The 24,876-nt window shown below is 38.3% G+C and overlaps 1 protein-coding gene across 3 annotated transcripts in view; it reads left to right on the top strand.

Annotated features, from left to right (window-relative positions):
* The first annotated feature begins 1,575 nt into the window (after positions 1-1,575).
* The window catches only part of LOC127449215 (dual specificity mitogen-activated protein kinase kinase 5-like), a 52,898-nt gene continuing 29,597 nt past the window's right edge, over positions 1,576-24,876 (top strand). The window contains exons 1-16 of one of the 3 annotated variants that reach the window (XM_051712608.1): positions 1,582-1,910; positions 2,086-2,185; positions 2,357-2,405; positions 2,685-2,752; positions 7,443-7,512; positions 7,951-7,991; positions 9,474-9,541; positions 11,780-11,828; positions 15,195-15,259; positions 18,294-18,333; positions 20,368-20,436; positions 21,754-21,835; positions 22,241-22,302; positions 22,692-22,740; positions 22,989-23,062; positions 24,549-24,599. In XM_051712608.1, coding sequence (XP_051568568.1) covers positions 2,087-2,185; positions 2,357-2,405; positions 2,685-2,752; positions 7,443-7,512; positions 7,951-7,991; positions 9,474-9,541; positions 11,780-11,828; positions 15,195-15,259; positions 18,294-18,333; positions 20,368-20,436; positions 21,754-21,835; positions 22,241-22,302; positions 22,692-22,740; positions 22,989-23,062; positions 24,549-24,599 — 936 coding nt within the window. In that variant the 5' untranslated portion in view covers positions 1,582-1,910; position 2,086. Of the gene's footprint in view, positions 2,186-2,356; positions 2,406-2,684; positions 2,753-7,442; positions 7,513-7,950; positions 7,992-9,473; positions 9,542-11,779; positions 11,829-15,194; positions 15,260-18,293; positions 18,334-20,367; positions 20,437-21,753; positions 21,836-22,240; positions 22,303-22,691; positions 22,741-22,988; positions 23,063-24,548; positions 24,600-24,876 lie in introns of all 3 variants that reach the window. The other 2 variants (XM_051712684.1, XM_051712539.1) reach the window with 2 other exon arrangements.

Raw genomic sequence — 24,876 nt, 5'->3', positions numbered from 1 at the left:
CAGTGGAAATTTTCTTCTCCAGTACAGAGTTAAACACCAGCAGCTCATATGTCTGAAGTCAAACAGCTCAGTTTCACCTAAGCAGCTTGTCGATGGAGGGAAAGAGAGAGAAAAAGAAGACCATTCGGGCTGATAAAATGTTTTTTAATTACCAGACACTAGCCTTCTCCCTCCCTTCTATGGTCCTCTTCACAGCCAGGTCCAGAGTTTGATTTCTGATAATTGGACTGCTGATCTGGCTTTTTTTTTTATATTGCATCAGTAGAAGGCCCTAACAGCAGGCCCACAGAGGGACACTTTAACAAACTGCTATGTACATCTCTCCTCTGATCAGCACTTCACTGCTAGATGCATTGACTCTGCTACTCCATTTCTGTCTACAATTCCCTCCCTAATCTGAAACAATGAACCCCAATGAAGCCATTACTTATTGTGCGGTGTGACACAATCAATGCCATGCAGAGTACATGATGGCTCAATCTGAATAACCTCAGATCATGGAGGGTTAACCAATCATTAGATTTGATTGTGTGTTTATGAGCCACGTGTATATGTGTATTCAGCTGTACACACATTATGTAGCAGCATGTAGGTCTATCAAAATAATAACATCACCCACTTCTTTTCACTCAGTTGGCAGTTGTAATGTGGGTAATATAATCTGATCATTAAACTGAGAGCCTTAGTAAGTTTTCACTATTCATATTAGAGAGTTTAAAAGCGGACTGTTTAAATTGCAGTTTGAGAAAAGAATGGTCTTCATTCACTACTTTGCTAAAGGATCAATGTCTGTTGAGGCTATTGCAATCAGGCTGTGACCATGATTGAGCAAACAAGTCTGCGCTTAAGATAAGGCTGTAATCAACATGGCACTAAATGTTCTTTGTTGTACATTCAATTACACAGTAATGAGTTGTGCAAAGTTGAAATCTGTAAATGCAAATGCTATTTAAATCGTAAGTAAAGCAGAATAGCAGAAAGAGCTGTTTTTTAAGTAAAACTATAAAACATTAAATTATTTACGGCAGATTAAAAAATATTCTTACCAAAGGAATGGATAAAACATGCTAAACAATAACTGGTAACACTTTACAATAAGGTTCCATTTGTTTACATTAGTTAACAACATCAGTTAACATGAACTAACAATAAACAATAGCATTTGTTAAAAAGTTGTTTCTGTTAACATTAGTTAATGCCCTATGAACTAACAATGAACAATTGTATTTTTATTAACTAACATTAACAAATATGAATTGTTTGTTCATGATACATAATGCATTAACTAATGTTAACGCATGAACTTTCACACAAAATAAAGGCCAAACAAATATGTAAAAGTAAAAGTGTAAATTATTATTGTATTTTTTTTTTTTTTTTTTTTTTGCATTTTTAAATTGTCCTTTAATTTATTAAAATTACCATCTAACCATTGAAATAATCTTTTGAATTTTTAGTATCAGTTATGTAAAAGCAAGGAAAATACTCAGTATTTTCCTTTTCATTTCACAAACATTATACAGTTTGCACATTTATAAACATTTGCGTTTATGAATATAAAATTTGGTCATAATTATAATAAGGTTAATTCAATAAAATTGCTTTTTAATTTTCTGGATAATCAGCGAAGCCAAACAGTATTTCCTTCCAAGAACAGACACTCATAACAAGAAGCAGCTGCTTTTTCTGCGAGGCTTTTATACGCGACACGTGAACACTCAGTTTCCGGGTGAATGTCGGTACACTTCCGCTAAACTTCCTCTAATTTACTTTCATTGTTGACAGTCAGTTAACTGCTGAAAATACCTTTGTCAAACCCACAGTTAACAGGCAGATAATCCGTTTTCAGTGCATATTGAATGACATGTCGCTCATTTATTAGACGGAGTACTCTCCGCCTCAGTTTTATGGTAAATACTGTCATGTTTTCTTCACTGTTAGTGAGCTAAAACAGAGATTGGCTAAAAGCAGCTAGTCGCCTAGCCTGCAGAACAGCTGCTGTTTGTGAATCTTCACTGGAAGCCAAGATTATGATGGTCTCTGTGCTCTTGTTATGCTTTTACTTGTTTTGAATCACCTGTGCAGCATGGAGTCTGAAGGAATAGTCATCCGGATCAAGACACCTGTGGGGGACATGGACTCATTAGTGGATTGTCCATCACATCTGAACTTCAATGATTTGCTGGTGAGATGATGTTTAACGTTGATTAAATCTCAGTACCTTACAGTGGGAGGAACTCTTCAAAGTTGATGTCATAGCATGAGTGAACCTCTGTGAATGGATTTGAGAATGTTGGAGCTGATTGACAGCTGTCAGTCAAATGTGTGCTTTCTCATTGAGTCTCTTGTTTGGCAGGCCGCGATCAGAGATGTCATGCCTGAAGCCACAGTCACTGCTTTTGAATGTAAGCAAAGGTGTTGCATTTGATTGAAATAAAGAGCTGATTAACTGTGATTGAAATAAGGAATGAACTTTCAGTATAGCCAAATCACTGCCCTAGATAATAGAATAAAGCAAAAAACAACACAAATTGTGAATGATTAGCTACTGTCTTGTGTTTTTTGTGATGCTGTTATCATAATTGGCTTAAAATTATGCTTATAAGGGGTGGTTATCTTGCAAGAAGGGATTAACTGTTCACCTGCACCCTTGGATGATTTAGCTGTGTACTCTTTAATTTCAGATGAGGATGAAGTTGGGGACCGAATCACAGTTCGCAGTGATGAGGAACTCAAAGCCATGCTGTCGTATGTGAGTAGGGCCTGTTGTTTGGATGAATAAATGCAGCTGAGCTCTATGTAAAGTGAGACGTCCATTGATGCATCTTGTTGCTAAACAGTTTCATATGCTGCAAGTAAATGGGTTTTCTATTTGAGTTTAATATCTCTTAAAGATACAGAATTGTCATTTTTAAATATAGATAATTGTGGTCATTGTTTTTTACTGTTTTCACAATTATAAATACTGATCCTAAACCAAAACTCTAGTCTGTTGCAATACAATTTTAAGTGGCGAAAGTGTTTTTTTTGTTTTTTTTGCAAGGGAAAAGCTATTAAAAACGCATTATTTCAGATCTATTTACCTTTGGGGAAAACACTCTCATAACTTTGTTAAAGATGACAAGTAGCTGCAAATGTACTTTTTATCTATTCTCTTTTTTTCTCCCTGATCGCACAACTTGATGTTTCCATAACAACATGTGGTCTCTGGCTTGCACCCTCAATGAAAATAATACAGGTGTTATCCAAACAAGATTAGCGAAGGGTAAACTGTCTTTTTCTGGAAGTAAAAATCCCATTCATTTTTTCCGTAGACAAATTGATTTTCAACTATAACTTTTAAACCTTTAAAGACAGACCTACCATGAGGTCCGAGGTTGTTCATCGATAGCACATGTTTCTGTTGAAGCCACGAGTCTGCGTTATTTCAACTTCTTTATTTAGAAATCGTGTTTGATAGTGGAATTCTTGGTAAACCATGGTCCAACAAAGAAAGCTCCACGAATCAGAGAGCCACCACTGCCCACTCCATTGACACACTGTGAATGACGCAACCAAGTTGGTCTCCCTTCACCCTTAAACTACTTATATAGTTGTCGTAAAAGTTTGCATTAAACATAAAATAGATTGTTTCTATACTTAGAATCAAGAACCCAAAATCAATAGTTTTAAACATTCCCATCCTTATTTTATTTAATTACTTCATTCGCAATGCTTCATGGGATTGTAGTTCGTTCGCACCCTTGTGAAAGACGGTAACTACACAGTTTTGTACCATTGTCTTTTTGTTTGATTTTCATATACTTTTTTGCCTCCTAACAAAGTTTGTAATGGTGTGATTCACCTCTGAGCTGGTTGCTTTAGTTTATGGCTTACACATTCTTTATGGAGGATTTTAGGAAAAGTGTATGGAAGAAATGAATGGGAAAAATACTTCTGGAACCCAGGTGCCTGAAAAAGTGGTTGGGCACTGTTGCTCTCTGTAGTAAATTCCTTTTTTTCTTCATTATATTTGTTTTGACTCAGGCAATGGCCTTTTCTTTTTGTGCCAGGCACAAACTGAAAACGTTCCAAAGATTTGTGTCTCAATCCCCCATTGAATGAAAATTTTAAGAATAGCCGCTATCATAAACTTCTACAGGAAGTAATCAATGACACTTATTTAAACAGTTTTCCTCCTCAAGTGAGGTAATATAGTTACCTATTCTTGTTTCGCTTCTTTTGTCTCTCTCTCGGCTCTTTGTTTGTTGTTTTTAATGTTCCTCTTTCGAGCCCGCCTTAAAAGTGTTTTTCAATACTTACTGCTCACATTCTGGACACTAAGTGTAATGACTCGTAATAGTTTTCCCCCTGTGAAGTACAGTGGAAGCTAAATGAACTATCAACTTTTATTATTTATTATTCAGTACTTAAAGTTTCGCCTCATTAGAAACATCGCCCTCCTGGGTAGCGGAATTTTTCAAAATCCACTTTCAGCTGGTGTTGTCTTTTACCCCCCATCAGCTTTCAATGATTCTACAGTAGCCATAGGCTTCAAAACCACTTCCTCTGTGTCGCTTATATTTGATATTTATTTATATTTAGAGATGCTTTATCAATGTTGTTCCTTTCAAGGCCATTGCAGTCATTAGCCAGATTAGGCCAGAAGGTGACACACTGACAATGATGTCTCGGGGGTGTCCTGCCGTGCCTGAGTGTAATTCAACTTTTTTCAGCCATGATTAATTCTGTATGGGTTGTGTAGCTATTCGATGACATGTGATTTTAAAATGCAGATTTTGACATTGGAGGGCTGTTAGGGAATGCAAGTATTCTCATTTGTCATCCCAACGGTCTGCATTAATGCTTGAAAGCAAAGAGACTTTGCCTCTTCAGGAATATGTGATCACTTGTCATGAAAGAATTCTTTTAGGCCATATCACTCTGACAGTGAATATTTCCGTATATTGCAGATTGCCTCTCCGTTGTATTTTGGTTAACAGCACAACTGAGTCCACTTTTTCTGAAAATGAGTTTTTCCTCCCACAATGCCATCTGCTCCTCTGGGGAGGACGCAAGCTGCTGAGAAAGGTGGAATTTATATGCGTGTAACATGTTCGGGGGTTTGCATGCACATTTAACCAATAATTGTGGTCATATTTCAAGCATATGCCCTTTGCCTTGCTGGCTCTGTGGTCTCTATAGAGACCTTTATGAATTTGCTTCAATTAATTCCACGTTACGGGATCTACAGTTATGTAGAGTTAATAGGAATTAGTAGATGACTCCTTGCTTTACAGGTGCGTGAGTTAATTCACTGAGCTCTCTAGTGGAATCTGACCTTCAAACTATCTTGGCTTAGATGTTCCGGGTCCCCAGTGAACCCTCAAGGACTGAAGGAACGTCAGCCCTTCCAGAATGAGGAAAAGGATGTTAGTTCAAAGTTAAAGACTGACCCATGTCTGGCGTAGCCTCATGACTTACTAACACACACACTCACAGGCGCTGATCTCCCAGGCTGGGCCAGCTAATTACGGAACGCTTTACTCGGGGTGTGTTAATGATTGGGATCCAACAGAGCGGAGGCCCAACACCTCTGCTCCCTCCAGCTCTCAAGCTGCCTTTCTGTGATCAAACTGCCTTTAGTTATTGTCCAACAAAGGGAGCTTTCTTTTAATACACTGTTACAGATTAGTTAGGTAATTGCAGCCCTAATCGATAAAGCAGCCAAGTGGAAAATTAAAGATGTGTGTGTTTTGGAAGAGCTACATGTTTTCAGTGCCTGCAGGCATTGCAGAGAGGTGACAGTGATAAATAGGGTATTTAATAACAGCTACTCTAACACTGCTTCCTCTGCATGTCCTCTTGTGCGCCCCGGTGAATTCATCACGCATTCACACACAGTGGAGGAACAGCACTGTACCGCCGGGCCCGCAGTTAGACTCGCGTTTGACCTTTGTCTTGTTCTGTCTTTGTCCCCTGCTCTCTGTGTTTCTATCTTTCTCTCAAACACTTGCACTCTCCCCTCCTCTCTGGTCCATCTGGGTCTGTGGTTTTTAATGGCTTTATTGTGTTTGACGGGGGCTCTGTGTTTGGGCACCAAGGTCTCGTGCTGGACTGAGAGGAGGGGATGGGCGACCAGATGGTTCTGTTAACTGAAACATCAGTTGAATTTTCTTTTGGCAGGAGGCAGGGGATCTGTGTGTTTATGTACATGTGTCTAAAAACAGAGTGCAGTCGAATATTTTTGGGACCGAATCAGCAAAAGTGCTAGAGGATAAGATCAGCTGCTTTCTCTGTGTATTGTATATTAGGGGGTCATAATGTTGTATATTTCATATCAAGTCATGGAAGTCATATACACGTTGTCAATATAAAAGATGAACCTGCTAGAAATGTTCTGTGTGGCAAAGGCTCAAGTATACAACAAGTAATTACTCAGTAATTATTGTGTAAATATGGGCTATAAAATGCATTTCCTTTCAAATTTGGAATTCATTAATAACAGCATAGATTAAAGGAAATATTTATAATAATTTAAACTAGATTTGCATTTCTTGAAGGAAATACCAGTGCTCGGAAAGCAGCAAAAGAGTAGTGTTAAAAAGTTTGGTAAGCTTAGGTTTTATGTAACTTGTGGATTTGAGTGTATGAAATACCACATCAGAGCCATATGTTTTCTGCCGGATGTGTAAAGGTGGCTTTAAATGGTTAAATACAGTATATGCAAGGGAGAAAATGTAATCATAATGGACCTTATTCACAGTAGTGCCATCTTTAATTTTTTACGTGAATGAAAATGAGGCTGAGAGGGATAGACTTGCAGTCTCTTGAATGGCGTGCTCCGTGTAAAGCTATATAAAGCTCCTAGATCACATCTAATTTTCCGCATTTCATGTTTTCTACTGAAATCTTTTGTTTTTTTTCCTCAATGTTTTTTCAGCAGAACTATTCTAAACACTTAAACAACACTTAAAATGTGCTTACAGCACCTTTAAAGAATAACAGTAAAGTGCTGCCTTGCAAGTACAGTAAAAAAAGTAATCTTTTAGCTGCTTTTCCACCATTGGGCTAAACAGTTACCTTTGAACCGTGGCGTTCTGTACCGATTACAGTTTCTTTTTCCATTGTGGTGCTGCAAATTAGGATTAGAATGGACTCACAGGGCAAGCGACCAATCGTAAGTCGCCCCGTCACTAAATCCGTTCCACCAGCGTGGTTCTCTGTCCCGAGTAAGAATAGCTAACTGTGCTGAGGAATCCGGGTGGGATCGTTTTGTAATTATACTGTACTGTACCAATCCATGCTCATTTGGAAAAGATACTGGAAGTGTTGCATACCGTGCTCGAAACCATTTATCCCAATGATATTGAGTCTGTGTGTGATATACTTAAAAACATCTGTTTTTTGTTTTTTTGTTTTTTAGTGTTTCATATGTATTTGTTCCACTTTATTCTCTGCAGTACTGCAATACAGTGATGGAGCAACGCATCAATGGACTGTTACCTGAGCCATTAAAGATATTTCCACGAGGTTTGTGAAGTGTTTGTGTTAGTGTGCTCACTGTGCTGGTCCAAATTACAGTTTAACAATACAACAGTAAACCTGCCTGAGGCTTACCTAGATTCTAGATGACATTTTAAAACCCCATACTCCACCATCCCACACTCAAAGTGTGTTTGTTACTGTGTGTGTGCACTTTTTCTGCTGGCAAATCCCACTTCTCTCCATGGCTTCTGTGAGAGAAATGTGTTTGGTTTAGTTGAGTAAATGACTCAGAATACATACACATGCACATACTTGCTCTATACAGCGGTTGTAAACTTCCTGCGCTGCATCTCAATTGTCTGTCTTGTAATGTTTCCTCTACACACATTCTGCTTCTTTAAACGTTTAACACATTCTGCTCGCGTGTTGCTCTCTTTTCTCTTGACTCATGTGATCTTTAATCTAGTCAATTTTCTTTTTCAGCCGGCAAGACCCCAGGGATCCGGAACATACACGGCCTGAAGGTATGTGTCTCGATTGTTTCAGCAGAGTTGGCCATGAATTGCTTATGCTGTGTACCACTTATTAAAATGCCAATTTAAGTCAAGGCTCTCTTGCTCTCTCTTTCTTTCTGTCTCTCCTCCCTCTCTGCCTTTTTTTGTGTTTTTATCTGCTGAGATTTTATGGGCATATTTGTTTTGCTTTGTACAAACCCAATTCTGAAAAAGTTGGGACACTATGGAAAATGTTAATAAAAACATAAAGGTATGATTTATAATTCTATTCAGCCTGTGCTATATTGAAAGCACTACAACAACACATTATTTGACGTTTTACCTTTTCATAATTTAAATTCACACTCATTTCAAATCAGATGATTGTGACGCTACGAAAATGATGGGACAGTCGCGTGTTTACCACTGTGTAACATCACCATTTCTTCTAATAACCCTTTCTAATTAAGTATTTGGGCACTGAAGACACAAGTTTAAGTTTAGCAATCTGAATTTTCCCCCATTCATCCATTATGCAGGTCTTCAGTTGCACAATTGTATGGGGCCTTCGTTGCCATATTGTGTGCTTCATAATGGGCCACACATTGTCAATTGGAGACAGGTCAGGACTGCAGGCAGGCCAATCTAGCACCCACACTCTCTGTTTACGCAGCCATGCACTTCCGTGTAATCTGGGCAGTATGGGGTTTGGTGAGTGTATATATTTTCAAAAAACAATTAAATTCAAAAATTAAAACATCAAACAATGTGGTGTTGTTGTGCTTTTATTATAGTACAGGGTGAATAGAATTTACAAATCACTCCTTTTAGTTTTTATTGGCATTTTCTTTACTGATCCAACTTTTTCGGAAATGGTGTTGTATGTGACTCGTTGAACGTTAAAACACAAACATTAAAATTTAAGGTGTCTTTATATGTCTCAGAGTAAGTCACATTTAAATACGACAACATTAATTTTTGTTTACCTAGGTAGTATGAAACAGACCATTGTAATCGTGTTCTTGTTTTGTCAGAATTAATTGGCTTGAAAAGGGTAAAAAATGCTACACTGATCCAAATGAGGTCCTCTTAAACACTAATTAAGAATAGAATCACTGCTTAACTGCACTATACTATGTGACCTACAGACCTCAATTAATCTACTTATTTGTATAGTGACTCTCTTTGAGCTTATTTCTCTTCATTCTCCCACTGTGATCCATCAGTGTGGCTCTCACAATAAGCATTCTCATGAATCGTCTTTAATGACAAGTAAAGGATGTAATGTGGCTCTTATTTTCTTTTTTTTTTTTAACATAAGGATGTTCCCAGAGTTATATTTAATTTTGCCTGATATATGAATTGTCCCCTTTCCACAAGCCTCTTACTCTCTCCCTTTATTTTTCTGTCTCTCCGACAAAAGCCAATTAACCTTGCGGTCATACCAGACAGTTTGCTGTTGAATCACAGGTTAATTAGCACAGGGTTCTGATTGTCTTTGTTTGTCCGCAGGTGAACACACGGCCTGAATCCTCGAGTGGCCGAAGCTCCTCTGAGGCTGATTCCCTGTCTAATGATAAGTGAGTGAGTCCAGATCATGTGTGCCCTCATTGAGAGGAGGGAGTGGAATGGATAATTATGCTCTGGATAACCACACAAAGTATTTCGACTCATCTGTCAGTTTATAAAATTAATCAAAAAAGTTATTTAAAGTAATTTCTTACAATGGAAGTCTATGGGGAATCCGTACCAGAAGCAGATATGTGAGGCTTGTATTTTTGTTAAAGTACTTAAAGTAATTATTCAGTAAAAATATTTATTTGATCTGTAGAGTTGACTAAAAAGCCAATTTAAGGTGGGACTAGGTGGATTAAATTCTGCTTAAACGTTGCCAGTGGAACAGCCATGGGTGGAATTTTGCTCCATTAAAAATTGTTGCTTAGCTATTTGGCATCCTTGTGCTTAATCATGCAAAAGTTACTGAATTTATTGGGTTTAAATGGTCATGACAAGAGTTGAAAGATGCCTGTGTCATGTCCCAGTCCCATTCCCACCTCACTCTCTCTCTTTCCTGTCTTCTGTTTGCCAATAAAAAGTGCAAAAAAAGCCCCAAAATTAAATAAATAAAATGAGAAATGTATATACACAGTACTGTGTAAAAGTTTGGGTTGTGGGCAGATAGGATGTTTCAAGCTTCTTGGAGAATTTGCCACAGTTCTTCTATCTATTTCGGCTGTCTCAAATGCTTCTATCTCTTCATGTAATCTCAGACTGACATGATGTTCAGTGGGGGGTCTGTGGGGCCATGACATCTGTTGCAGGGATATATATATATATATATATATATATATATATATATATATATATATATATATATATATATATAAAGGAAAAGTCCTTTTTTATTAATATTTTTTTGTAAAAAATATATTTTTTTTTATAAATTTAAGAAATAAAAATATTCATCATCAGGTCCTTGATGTAAAAATTTGAATGTAAAATTTGATGTAAAACATTTTGGGTTTGTAAAAATGATTAGAGTTGAGTTAAAGCTGCTCTGAATAACAGGTTGACTTGGCTGATATTATTATGAAGCTTTGAATACTGTAATTCCCTTTAATAAGAGAAATGCTTAGAGTGATAATCTATAAATTCTTGTGTAAAATATTTTAATTGAATTTGGATCGGAGAGAAATAAAACCCTTGGCACAACTGAGCGCAGGACAAAGACCTGCAGTCTGAAGGCCAGTGTGTGTCTGTTCAATAGTGTAGCAGGGAATAGAACATCATTGAGAGTTGAGCAGATCATACTAAACAAATGAGCTCTTATAATAGATTTCTTATTTAAAGACCCCATGAAGTCAGAATGGGAGTTTTGAAACTTTTAATCCATGTCCACCTATATGCTAGTAAAGTCATAACATTTTTTTTTACTATTAGGCCAAACGGTTAAGATGGTCAATCCTGTGCTGATCCAGGCTCGTTGGCTTGGTTACCGACTGACTTGGTAAATGACAATTTACGAGTCGCCACGTCACTACAAGCATTCCATCTGCACAGTTCTCTTGTCTTTAGTATGGTTAGCTAACTGTGCCAAAAAGTCTGTGCGGCGAATGGTTTGTAATCATACCGTTCTGAACCGTACTTAGAATCATCCGGCCTGATTGTGAAAAAGAGGTTAAAATTAAACTTTAGCGTATACACACATTTTAATTTATGTACGGTCTTTATTTTCTGGGAAACACAAGAAAGAAAATGGGATGTTGCAAGTAACTGCTCTGTGGGAACAATTCGCTAAGCGGCCGGTCACACTCGATCACACTAGGATTTAATCGCATAAAATATTTCAACTGACCAGGATATGATGTCATGTGGAAGGGCTTCTGGTTTTAATAAGTAATACATCACAAATAGTATTATTTTCAAAATGTTAAAATATGGTGTCTACTCACTTTCCTGCAACAATAAAACACACAGCTTTGAAATATATATTCTTTGTATTGAGCCAAGAGGTCAGCGTGTGACGTTTCAATTTTCTATTGGTCACGCATCCTCTCGTCAGACGGATTCGCAGTTTCGAGTTCACCTAACCTGAACTTTCGAAATATTGCGAAATATTTCTATGCATGGGCTTGTTTCTTTTCTCCTGCATTCAGATGCGTTTAAATGGGAGTGTAGAGAGTGTGAAGTGTAGTGTGACCAGGGCTTAATGATAATTTTTAACAAATGCTTGTTACGTTGGATTTTACAGAGCATTGTTGAGTTTTGTTGGAGAATAATAATGATTATATTTCTTTTATCTCATTTATCTTTACCAGTTTAAAGAAGTCTTCGGCTGAGCTTAAGAAGATTTTGACAAATGGACAGGTACAGAAGCCGTCCTTCTCTCACACACACACAGACTTTTGTGCACATTTTAACACTCACGTCTGATACACAATAGTTGTGCTTCCATCAGTGTGTCCTAACTGATTATCTTGTTAGTAATGCTGTCCCCACTCAACCAGTTGATGCTTGATAGCACTTAGCCCATTTTATGTGTCACTGTTGACTCTGTGTGTGTGTGTGTGTGTGTGTGTGTGTGTGTGTGTGTGTGTGTGTGTGTGTGTTTGAATGTGAGAAAGCATCTATTGATTGCTCATAAAGGGCTGTCCAGTGACCCTTTTTCTGTGGTGTGGTTGACATCTTTATCTTGAGCAATCAGAGGTGTATCTGGTTGTCCTTTCGCTGCCCATCCCTTCTCCCCTTCCCTGTCACCTTCTGTCCCCTCCCTTCACAGGCCCCCAATAGGCCAGACTGTCGACCAGAGTGTGTCAGATAGAAAATTAAGAGAGTCACATCCCCTGTGACACCTGTAACATGCACAGTTAATGGAGCCCTAGCATTTTCCTCATGCATACAGACACAGTTTCACTGTGTGTTTCTCTCTCACTCTGCCACACTTAAGACTTATCAAAGGTCCTGCTTTAGGCTCATGCAGTCAGGGTGAGACCTGACAGTAGAACATTGACTTCACATCAACTCCAGTTCACGAGGGGAAACACTTACCCTACAATAATAAAGATGCACATATTGACACCTAACCATTCACATTTGCCATCACAGGAGCCAAATCAAAACCTATTTAACCACAAACATTTGACCTTTTATAAAATTGATTGTTCTGGCTCTAAATTCTGATTGGATGAGCCAGGTGCAAAGCTGTTGTTAAATAGCTGATATATGTGACAAATGCTGTAAATTGATTTCTGCATTAAAGAAATAATTCTCTCATCATTTACTCACCCTCATGCCATCCCAGATGTGTATGACTTTCTTTCTTCAGCAGAACACAAATGATGATTTTTAGAAGAATATCTCAGCTCTGTAGTTCCATACAATGCTAGTGAATGGGTGCCAAAATGTAATCTTGAAATAGATCAATATTTAAGTTTTTTCTTTTTTTTTTTTTACAAAATTTTTTCGCCTGCTGTGGGATGCACATTCACGTTCATACTGCCTCTTGCGTGACATAAGCACATTGGCATTTCAATATAGTCGAATCCCTTGGCTGGTCTGAAATCGGCAGGGGAAAACTGTTCACTGCACACCCTCAATACTTTGGCTGACTCAATGTGTATATTGAGTCAGTGAGCAGCCATAGCTTCAGTCACTCAGGATCATTGATAGGAAATTGGTGAAAAGTTGGTCTTTCCTCTTGTGAAGATGCCCGCATTCATAATCTAATGTTTTTCAGTAGGTTGAGGCATCCAGGATAAGCACCCACAAGCACCATTTTGAAAAGAAACATATACAAATACAAACCTATTCAGCTTCTGTTTAACATTCCTCCTCTGTTATAAACAACACTGCACTTCCGTAATTTTCATATTTCGTGTCAGTTCTCGCATGAACATGCCAATGCACTTGTGTCACGGGAGACGCGTGACCTCCACCCTTGTGAATGTGCATACCACATTACTCGGCAACCAGAAACGGCCTACAGTTTAAGGAATTTTACAGGTTCATTACAAGTTCATATCAATCGACAGCATTTGTGGCTTAATGTTGATTACCACAACATTTTTACGTGTCCCTCCTTTTCTTTAAAAAAAAAGGCAAAAATCTGGGTCACAGTAAGGCACTTACAATGGAAGTGAATGGGGCCATTCTGTAAACCTTAAAATACTCACTGTTTCAAAAGTATTGCCACAAGACAATGTAACCTCAGTGTAACCTTACTATTTTTCTTTTCTTTTTTTTATTTCTTTTTTTTTTTGATAAACAAGTCAAAATAAATTTTTGTGGAATCAACATTATGCCACAAATGCAGTCGGTTGAACGTATTGAATCCGGACTATTTCTATAAGCATTACTGTATTACTTGTCTTTTATCCTGTTTGCTTTGACAACACATGGCTTCTTGTGGCTTATTGCTTTAAAGGGATAGTTCACCCAAAATATAACATTCAGTCATCATTTTACTCATTCTTATTTTGTTCCACACCCAAATTACTTTTTTCCCATGGACAACAAAGGGAGCTGTTTGGTAAATGCTAGGGACTGACAGCCTCAGTCACCATTCACTTTCATTGCATCTTTTTTTTTTTTTTACCATACAATTAATGTAAATGGTGATTGAGGCATCTCATTTTGCTTTCAACAGAAGAAAATTTGAAACAACATGAGGGTGAGTTAATGATGACAGAATTTTCATTTTCGGCTGAGCTATTCTTTTAATCAGTTTCAGTGCTGCCAGTGATTAGTAAACTGTTCTGAACATTGGCTCTTAACTCTTATCAAGTAAGAGTTGGCTTTCAAAGTTGGAACTGAAAATCGTCCTCCGTGGCTGGAATTAGCAACTGTATTTACATGTCAGAAGATTACCAGAGTGACCTTACACAGTGTTTCCCTGCTTTTTCAATCCCTTTTGAAGCATTTTTGCCTTGTGGAATCAGACTTTTTAGTCTTTCTCACAGGTTGAAAACCTAAAAAGAGAGTCAAGATCATTCAATCCCACTGCATGATGTTATGGTTGTTAAAAAAATAAAATAAAATTGGGAATAGTGAAAGAATGATAGAGGGTATTCTGATGGGCATAATACTGACTGCATGAGGAAAACAAACTGGTTCCTCTGGCCTCTTGGTGTCAGAAGGGCCGGTATTGTATTACCGTTTTGACAGTTTTATCAAAATCGAACATGACGGCACAGACAAGCAAATCGTCATTAAACTCCCTCTACTCTCAGCTGTCCTTTCATAAATTAGACAGCAAATGTTCCAAATGATCCTCCACTCCGTCCACTACCGAACTTAAAATGACCTTATAATGGGATGTCTGAGTTTTTTAAAATGTATGTAAAAAAATAATTGTGGCCTCACTAGCCATTTTCCTCCACTTTTGATTTTGTCAACTGTTATGTCTCTGCCTGCCTAGCTTTCTCTTTCTCTGCCATTCTCTCAATGAATTCATCTGTTCAGTTCAATTTACTGTACAATTTTACAAATGTATTGAACAAAAGAAAAGAAATAACGCTGCAGCAGTGGCATTTGGACAGTTATAATGAAAACATGAGTTTGAATGCATGAATACATCTAACCACAGAAAGAAATACTCAGAAACGTTAGCAAGCACAATTAAAAAAACTCCTTAGAAGATGGTTTAGATGAAGTATGTATAAAGAATTTTCTGCTCTCCTTGGGTAACAGTATTCTGAGAGAACCATATTTATGTCTTTTTTTCTGTTTGTTTAGATAAATGAACATGACCTCCAGTTCCAGGAGCAACTTGGCCATGGAAATGGAGGAACAGTGTACAAGTGAGTGCGGCCCTAATAAATTTTACCTTGAGATTAAATTGCACCGATTGTGGTCAGTCTCTTCAAAGGCCTTCTTTACCCTTAATTTAGTGTACAATCTATAGGTTTTAACTAGAGTCAAAAAAGAACTGGATCATAAATGTAACTGAAAAGCATATGTTTTGTTGTCTACACTCATGTTCTGATTAAAATTATGACGGTCTTGCATGTTCAACTATCTGTTCAACTGGAAGTAGTGCCCATGAGTGCCTGGCTTGGCAATCTTTGAGTGGCAGATATTTTTAAAGATCAGCTTAGGTCAGTGGTTCTCAACTTGTTTTATTAATTTAACTGACATTTATGCATTTGGCAGACACTTTTATCCAAATCAACGTACAGTGCATTCAAGGTATACATTTTTGGCAGTTTGTGTGTTCCCTGGGAATCGAACCCATGATCTTGGCGTTGCTAGCGGCATGCTCTACCAGTTGAACATTGAAAATTATCATTATTATTTATTTAACCAATAATTCACTGTACAAACACATTGTGGTCGGCACAAACCATGTTTATTCTCGCTGCAAGTGAATCCATATTTAATATAGTCTGGGTTGTACTTTCTTTTACCTTGCATAGTTTTGTTCATGGCTATTTAGGATGAGGGTATGTCATGCAACCTGTCCATCTACCTAATTTTGCTTCTTCCTACCAAGTGACAGATGAATTTGCAGCAAAATACTGTAGAGTTTATAACGTGCAACATTTAATGTCAACAAGAAAGGAGAAAGGAAGCGTTTTCTCCTCTCTATTTAAAGTTTATAAGCCTACTGTATATATTTGTTATCATAAATATGCTTTATGATGTGATTAGATTTTAATATCTGCATTTTGCATTGTTTATACCCTGCTGTCAATAACCCTACCAGAACAGACCTGCATCCCACAAGATAAGAACCACGGAGGTAGATGGTTCACACGGTTTGTAGATTCAGAATAAGCCCAGTGTCCCCCCCTTTCCCATTTAGGCCTTCTTTCTCTTTGTGCCCTCCTTTCAGGCGAGGTGATCATCTGGTCATCTCAGGTTAGGTGGCAAAGAGAAAGAGACAGAGAGAACTGTCTGGTCTGCATTGGCTGCTGTAATCGAAACCTGTTTGTGTGGTTGTGTGCGTGTGTGTTCGTCTGCAAACGTGCATACATGGGATGGCTGTATTCGAGAGCCCCATGAATACTGCATGATAGAGCTTTCATTACCTCAGGCTCTGGAGTGTAAATAACAAACAGAGAATAGGGACACTATTACGGGGGTCAGGACCACACGTCACTACGTCAGCTCACTATGACCATGCTCCTGTCAGTCTTAAGTCATCTCTGCATGACTACTCTGCAAGGGCGAAGTTCAAGGACTTTAGATGAACTTTGTAAATGGCCTTAGTAAGATCCATTACTTTACAGGATGTGCTGAAGGGGCCACTTAGATCGCATCATCGGCTGTATTGGTAGTAGTAAGCAGTAATTCCAAAGCAACCTATTGTACATAAATTACAGGGACAATCCCCCCATAGCAACCTGGGGTTAAATATCTTGCTCAAGGGCACAAAAGTGACAACTCATGGCTCGCTTCTTGCAGAGATTACACCAATAACACCAGCCCTGATGCCAAGCCAACTTCAATACTGCCATACAAAGGCAAAACACAGTAACTACACTTTTTCAAAATTGAGTTATGTCTGAAATCTGGTCTCTTCTGTGGCAGATGGGTTTGGATCAATACGCTCAGATTCAGAGAAAACGTAATGACAAAATTCAGAGTAAAATCTAAATAACTTTAAAACAGTTTTTCTCAGGTTCCATGTTTGCGTGGACTTTGCACTTTGACTTTGTAGGTAAATAATAGATAAGGGTATTATTATCACTTGGCTTTGACCATTCTTGGCTTCAAAACACTAGAACATTGGATTGTTGGGAACAAAGGTTTTCCATCAATGTTAATTTATTATTGTTGTCTTCGGCGTAGCGATGACACATTAATTCCAGAGAAATTCAATCGCATTCTATACATTTTCCAAAACCAGGTCCTAGCACTGTGTTCCTCATAAGCAAACGTATCACTGGACATCATCATCTTTGTCTCAGAATCTTCCTAAGTGTAAAGTGTACCCGCACAGGGCACTGAGGTGAGATGGGATCGAGTGTCTCCATCCTAAATGAGGGAAGTTAGCCGTCGCGTCACTTAGTGCGACATTAATTAAAGTCTCGCCAGAGTTAAGAGGTGTCTGGAGCTGTAACCAGATCAGCCATCTATTCACATAAATCACATACACAGTCTCGAACCCAAAGCATTACAAATGCTGCATGCATATGCACATCTACATACAGAGGTTTATAATCAAATATTATTCTTTGATCAGTCTTTCCCTGTTCTTTTGTCTCTCTTGCGTCTTTCACATTCACACTCACGGAAACACAGTGTGCTCATCTTGTTGAATCCACCCTCATTTGGCAGCTGTCTGTTGTTATAAGTATATTATCTGGTGGAATGGACCATGTCGTGGGTTATTGTAACCCAATTCCTCTTCAGCACCTCCTGCAGTAACCAGATCCACTCTTCGGAATGAGCAAGGATCATAATTAAATAATTGCGGCTTTGCCGTTAATTCAACCTGTAACAGGAGGCCTGTCTGGGAGAGCTCACTCTGAAACTGGAACGGAGCTGATAACACTCCGTAGCTCTCAATTTCTGAGGTTTCACAGGTGACTGACTCAGAGTTGACCTCACCTGCATTTGACACTTAGCATGAGGACAATCTTCGTCTGAGCTCATTTGCTTAGCAATTAAGCCACTGATAATCTGTAAATAAATGCAAATGTTTAAAAAGCATCGGAGTGTCTGTCTGAGTCATATAGATGTGAATCTCAGGTTGCTCTGACTTAAAACCCTGAAGAAAGGGTTTTGTGTAAGTCTTTTATTTTTCTGTACATGTGAAATCAGTTAAAGGGAAGTCTTGTTAAGAAAGAAATGCATTGGCATTAACTTTAAATGTTTCCCTCCTGACAGAGCATACCACCTGCTTGGGAAGAGAGTTCTAGCAGTGAAGGTAAGAAGAATACAGAGTACCTTCACAATTAAGAACGTTTAGAAAGCCCTGGCAGCTGGTTGCAAGAAACCCCTTAAGTTAAGAAAATGATAACTAAGGGTTTTCTTGCAACTGTGCCAGGAACTGCAAGCAACCCATTCAATAGTTACAGTATATGAAAGAAAAATAACTTGCTCTTTTCACTTCAGGTGAATCTGAAGTCACCGCAAAACAAAAGGAAAAAATAAAATATATGTTGCATTATGTAAATGAATCTATTGAGATTTTTTCATCTATGTTTTCATTAAAGTTAAATGTGCTGAAAGTGATTTTTTTTTTTTTTTCATGGAAAGGTATGCAAAAAATGTCCTACTCCCTGAAAGATATTAATGAAATAAGTGTCGTGAGATATCTCACTGGTCTCTGTGACAGTATGAGACTCTGTAAACAGCAGACAAAAGTGTGTCCGTGTGCTGCGGTCACTGACGCTTTCTGCCTGTCAATCATTGTTCTCATATTATTGTAGTTGCAGCTAATTATTGATGCTTAATTCCATTTTTATGCTATGTTATTCATAACAGTTGTCTGTTGAGGGCGCTATTTTGCTGCTCAGTGGAGCTAATTTGGTATCTTTGGAGTGCAGGGTTTTGGAAAGAGGGGGTGTGGCTAATCCAACAGCTTGTGGAAATTCCAGAAGGGCTAAAATCATTTACAGCACCTTTAATGAAATTAATTATCATGATCATAATGCAAATAAATCTCATTCTTATTACTGCATTACAGTTTGGGCAGAGATGTGCTTAATAGTCATGAAAATAATGTAACAGTGCAAAAAATCTAAATCGTCCTAAAATAGGCTTCTTTTTATGCAATATAAATATATTTTTTTCTTTTGTGTTTCACAAAAACACAGTTGAACTGTAATAGAGTAACTCACATGTGAGTTACTCTATTACATAGAGTGGCTCACATAGCAAACCATAAAAATATACTAAAGCCCAAGTATATGATATCAGAATAATGTCACATTAGATGGATTCTTTTAATTAGAATTCAATGCTTGTTCACTACCAACTAACAGCTTACAGTGAAATTGTACAGGCAGTTTGCTTTTTGAGTGTACTGGTAGATGTTTTATTTAAGAACCTAAGAGATGAACTCAGGGAGCAAGACCTCGTAGGCTCTCATAGCTCAGGTCTGACTATTAACAGGTGGATTTTACTGTGGCAGAAAGTGATTAATAACTGCTGGAGATGGCAATAGTGCTCTACTAAGTTAAGAGCACAAAAGAGTAAATGCAGCACTCGTACATTCAGTTAAGCATGATGGAGCCCCTGTGATCTTACTGTACACAAATTCCTACACTCTCTGCCCCAGATCTGCTTTTCCTTTTTCCATCGTTGCTGTTTTCTCCTCTGTCTTATCTCCCATCTTTCTTCTGGCCTCATCTCCTCTCATTTCTTCTGCTGTGTCTGGTCATCTTTCCATATATGCTTAGACTGGGTCTGCTTGAGCAGGGCTGTCAGCCTTGGCTAAGGCTGTAATTGATCTCTGCTGAGCTTTAACTGCGTGGCCTTGCCTTACTGCCTTACCTGTAATCAATTATTTCAGTGGGAGGCTGATAATCTAGGCTTAACTAAAGAAGCATTTTAGCAAGCCACTGCTTCATTACAAAAGTGGGGAAGAGAGAGATAGCAAGTCCAAATATTGCAACCATATTCAAACTTGTATTTCATAATTTTATTATATTTTTGAAAATATGGCCTTGGAATATCTTTTAGGAAGTCTAAACTCCTGTAGTATTTGGTAAATGGTAGACTTGTTTCATTTCTTGTCAAAACTGGCTCTGAAGTTTCTCAAGCATCCACTCTAAACCTCAAAGTAAGCTATTACAAAAAAGTTGAAGCAGATAAAACATACCATGCTTGTGTGTAAATATGGGAAGTATATAAACTTCGAGACATGTGTTCTTTTGATATGTGTCTATGTGCATGGTTTAGAGACATCTGTGTGAGTACGTGTATGAGTTCATGAGGCCATGTTCTTCTGGTGCAGGTTATTCCTCTTGACATCACGGTGGAGCTGCAGAAGCAAATAATGTCGGAGCTTGAGATCCTTTATAAGGTCTGAACCTCTTTTTCACATTGCCTGATTACTTAATTTGTATTTATATGATATTATTTTCAATGCATATCAGCCCTCTTCCCAGTGATTGAGAACAATGACCTAATTTTGAAAGTGTGCACACTCATGTGATGAGCAGCATTTGTAGGAGTGCAACAATGCTGTATTCATATTAGGTTCTCACTACCCTCTTCATATTACTCTGAACCTATAAACCTCTTACTAAACTTAAAGCAGTTTGGCCTCAAGCACTCAATCATCAGTTTGTTAGCTTTCTTTCCTTGAAGAAGCCAGTAATTGATTGTAATATGTGTTTTAGCTGAGTCAGAAATGAAAAGTGACACGAGTTCAGCATTGTTTCAGCAATATTGTAGTAGTTTAGAGTGTCTATGAAAAGTAACACGCCAGAATGCTCTCAATATTCTTGGTGTTTTGGGGTCCATCTTCATGGTGAAAACCAAATTCATTCAGGGCTGTGTGTGGTTTCAGTTTTCAGATTAGTGTGAGGTGTATGACTGTGATGAAAAAAGTGTGATGAATTATTCAGGGATCAAAGTCCATGTAGTCCAGTCCATCTGTTCTGGTAACCTGCACTGAGAACAGTTGCCAGATAGATTTTAATTTATTACCAATCACCCTTTGCTCACAGTAAAAGCCAGTCATATCAAATAATAGGTACATTGTTGAATGGAATAGTCCATTTTACATTTACTTTTATCTTATGACTTCTACCAACCACTCAATAATGCTTTACTGGGGCCTGGGTGGCTCAGTGGTAAAAGAGCTGGCTACCACCCCTGGAGTTCGTTAGTTCGCTAGTTCGAACCCCAGGGTGTGCTGAGTGACTCCAGCAACCAAATTGGCCCAGTTGCTAGGGAGGGTAGAGTCACATGGGGTAACCTCCTCGTGGTTGCTGTAATGTGGTTAGTTCTCAGTGGGGCACGTGGTGAGTTGGGTGTGGATGCCGTGGTGGATGGCATGAAGCCTCCACACGCGCTATGTCTCTGTGGCAACGCACTCAACAAGCCACGTGATAAGATGTGCAGGTTGACGGTCTCAGATGCAGAGGCAGCTGGGATTCGTCCTCCACCACCCAGATTGAGGCGAATCACTACGCGATCACAAGGACTTAAAAGTACATTGGGAATTGGGCATTCCAAATTGGGAGAAAAAGGGGAGAGAAAAAAATAAAATAAAAAATAATGCTTTACCAACAAGTTATTAAATCACTTTTTATTTATGATAAAGTGCTGATCTTATCATAAACATAGTATTTTTTTCCCATCCATTTGATCTATTTGTTTGTGTTGATTACAGTGTGATTCACCGTACATCATAATGTTCTACAGTGCATTCTTTGTGGAGAATAGAATATCTATATGCACTGAGTTTATGGATGGTAAGTTTCATTTGTTTTGATATTATCATTGGGAATAATGATCAGCTAATGATATTGTGTGAATATAGAGGCTTTATTACAGTGATATGTTTACATAAGGTAATTAGTAGTGCTTGCTAAGGCAAGTGTCACTATTACTATTGCTTAAGGAATTTGAACATAAATAGTTTGTTTTGGTTTTTGAGGAGAGGTGAGCTATTTCTATTTCACATAGACATACGTTGAGGGAGGGACCTTAGCCATATCTAGAGACTTGAGGGTTGGCTCTTTTGATTTTGGCCAGTAAGCAACTCACTAACAACCACCCACAAAACCAAAGCATTGTGGAGATGTTTTTTCACAGGCAAGCCCACTAATTTTTCTTCTGAAAATGTAAAATTCTAGCTGTATTTATTATTGATGTAGGTGGCTCTCTGGATGTCTACTGGAGAATTCCAGAGCATGTCTTGGGCAGGATTGCTGTAGCGGTAAGTACTCATCAAGTAATGAGACTGTTGTCAAGCAAATGTACTATATGAGGTCATTTTGGAAGGTTGGATTTTAGTGATACTGCATGTCCAAGGAGGTGTTATAGCATAAGCCCCTGAGAATGTGTGTGTGTGTGTGTGTGTGTGTGTGTGTGTGTGTGTGTGTGTGTGTTTTGTCTTTGAAACACTTTATTAGTGCTGAATCGTATTGCCTCTGGCTCTGACACTCATTACCCTCTCCATCACACTTTTTTTCACAATAATAAAAGATATGCCACTGTTTAGATAATTGACAGTAAGCAACAGATGCACACTCACACCTCTTTTGTGCCTCTTCTGAGATGTTTTCCATGGCTGTGTGTGTGTTTTATTTCCTTGTGTGTCTGCAGGTGGTTAAAGGATTAACTTACCTGTGGAGTCTGAAGATTTTGCACAGAGGTGAAGAGGGGACTTTTATCTAACTTTGTTAATGTGTCTTATGATAATTGTATTTCCAAATGTTGACCACCAGCTTAGAACTCACAAATTTACATAGATGAAAATACAGAATAGGAACTTGCCCATTTATATTTAGTCCATGTTTGCTGCAATCTGGTCTCAGAACAGATTGACAGTAATATAACATGCAGATGTAATATTTTAGTTTTGTGTCTCTGCGTAAATGCATTGATTGTTTCTTGGCGCAGATGTGAAACCCTCCAACATGCTGGTCAATACTCGGGGTCAGGTCAAATTGTGTGACTTTGGAGTCAGCACACAGGTACATTTTCCTTTGTATCCTATGAATGTTGTGTATCTGTGTTTTTTTTTTTTTGTCTGCATGAATGTGTATACTCATGCTAGGACTTCTCTTATGCGTGCATGTTTTGAGCACAGTCAGATCAGATCTGCAATTGTCCCATCAGTCTCCATCTCTCTGTTTTCTCCTAGCCTCATTCCTCCAGGGAGCTCTTGTCTTTGCTTCTTAACCCCCTAGATACCCCTTAGATTGCTCCTCTCCTCTCGCTTGCAGCTCTTTCTAATTACCACATTGACCAGATATTTAGTGAGTGATGGTGTGTGTGAGTGTGTGGTGGAAGACAATAGCTCAGATGGAGAAAGTCAGCATCAGTCTCTCCACCTCTAATACACTCAGGAGTTCAACAATAGAGCCCAATCGCTCCACATGCCCCTCTTTTAATTAATATTCATACCCACGTCCTCTGAGATTCAATATGAAGCTGGATGACGTGTGTCTGCATGTGTTCTCCTCTGTTGCTGTCCAGACCATGACACTGTATAGAGGACCTCGGTATTTCTTATTCACTTATACACGCAGACACACGTCAGGCCGCAGGGGAACACTTTCATTATGTTTGTCCTGTCATGGCTGACACCTGTCATTGTGCCTGATCTCACTGCCTCTCCCCTGTGTGAGTGATGACTAAAATTAAACCAGGTTGGCATTTCAATAACACTCCACAATAACACACTCTTTTCAGTAGATTTAAATCAGTCCCTCTTAGCATGTCCTTTAGCTTATGGTGGAGAGCTCAGGTTACCTGCTGACACATTTCAACTGAATTTCAGTCTGGTTAAACTAGTGGTCGACCAAAATGGGATTCCTTGAATGCAGCATAGCTGACGGATAGAATTTCAATATATAGTTTAATATGATTTATATAATTAAATGATCGCAAAGAAGAAGGAAAAATCCTGAATTTAAATGAAAACAATATTTACTTGCTAAAATTAGGAAAATCCATGCTATATGTTGACAAGGCTGCCGTTGTTTTTGGAACTGACACTATAATGTCCATTTCTTTTAATCAACCTATTGGTCGCAGTTATTGACCGATGCCGCTAATTTCAAAATGGCCAGATGTTGCCCTGGCCCATATATTGACCAATCATTTGTTTAAACTGAGATAATAAGTACAGTGCTTGGATCTGAGGACTAAATGTAGCTGCTCCTTTATAATATGTCAGCCGTGCACATAAAAAGGGGATAAAGTTTCATCTTTGTGTGTGGGTGTGATCACTAATAAATGCTAAGGGAGCTGAGTGAACTAAGTGTTAACACTGAGTGAGAGTATTCAGTTAATTAGTTTTGAATGCATTTATCTGTCTGCTTGTACTGAATATGATCGCTTGAGAACAATAATATTCACCACAGACTAACTTTTCTGGTCACCGAACAAGCACTGATGTTGGGATTCTTGTTCTACTTGTAGTGAAAAGATGCTTTCCTGTGCTTGCTTCCGCAGCTGGTGAACTCCATTGCTAAGACATATGTTGGAACCAATGCATACATGGCGGTAAGCAGCATTTATTACTGTAACAGCAGAAGTGCCATACCCAACTGTCATGTTCTATACAGGTTCCTTAGATTTTTAAGCCAAATGGAGTTCTTCCAAAGAAATTTTTATCTTTTATTATTAAGCTGATGTACTTGTGTTGGAACATTACAGATTCACATGTTCACAGATTCATTCATAGAAAACAGAGCTTTAATATTTTTAAGCACAAAAGGTTTGAAAAAGCGTGTGTTTGGCAATCTTACTCAAAGCACATGTCAGTACAATTCATGTATGT

This window comes from Myxocyprinus asiaticus, chromosome 1, assembly GCF_019703515.2.
Source record: "Myxocyprinus asiaticus isolate MX2 ecotype Aquarium Trade chromosome 1, UBuf_Myxa_2, whole genome shotgun sequence".
NCBI classification, from domain to species: Eukaryota; Metazoa; Chordata; class Actinopteri; order Cypriniformes; family Catostomidae; genus Myxocyprinus; species Myxocyprinus asiaticus.
The sequence above is the reverse complement of the archived record's forward strand: the minus strand, read 5'-3'. Positions and strand labels throughout refer to the sequence as shown.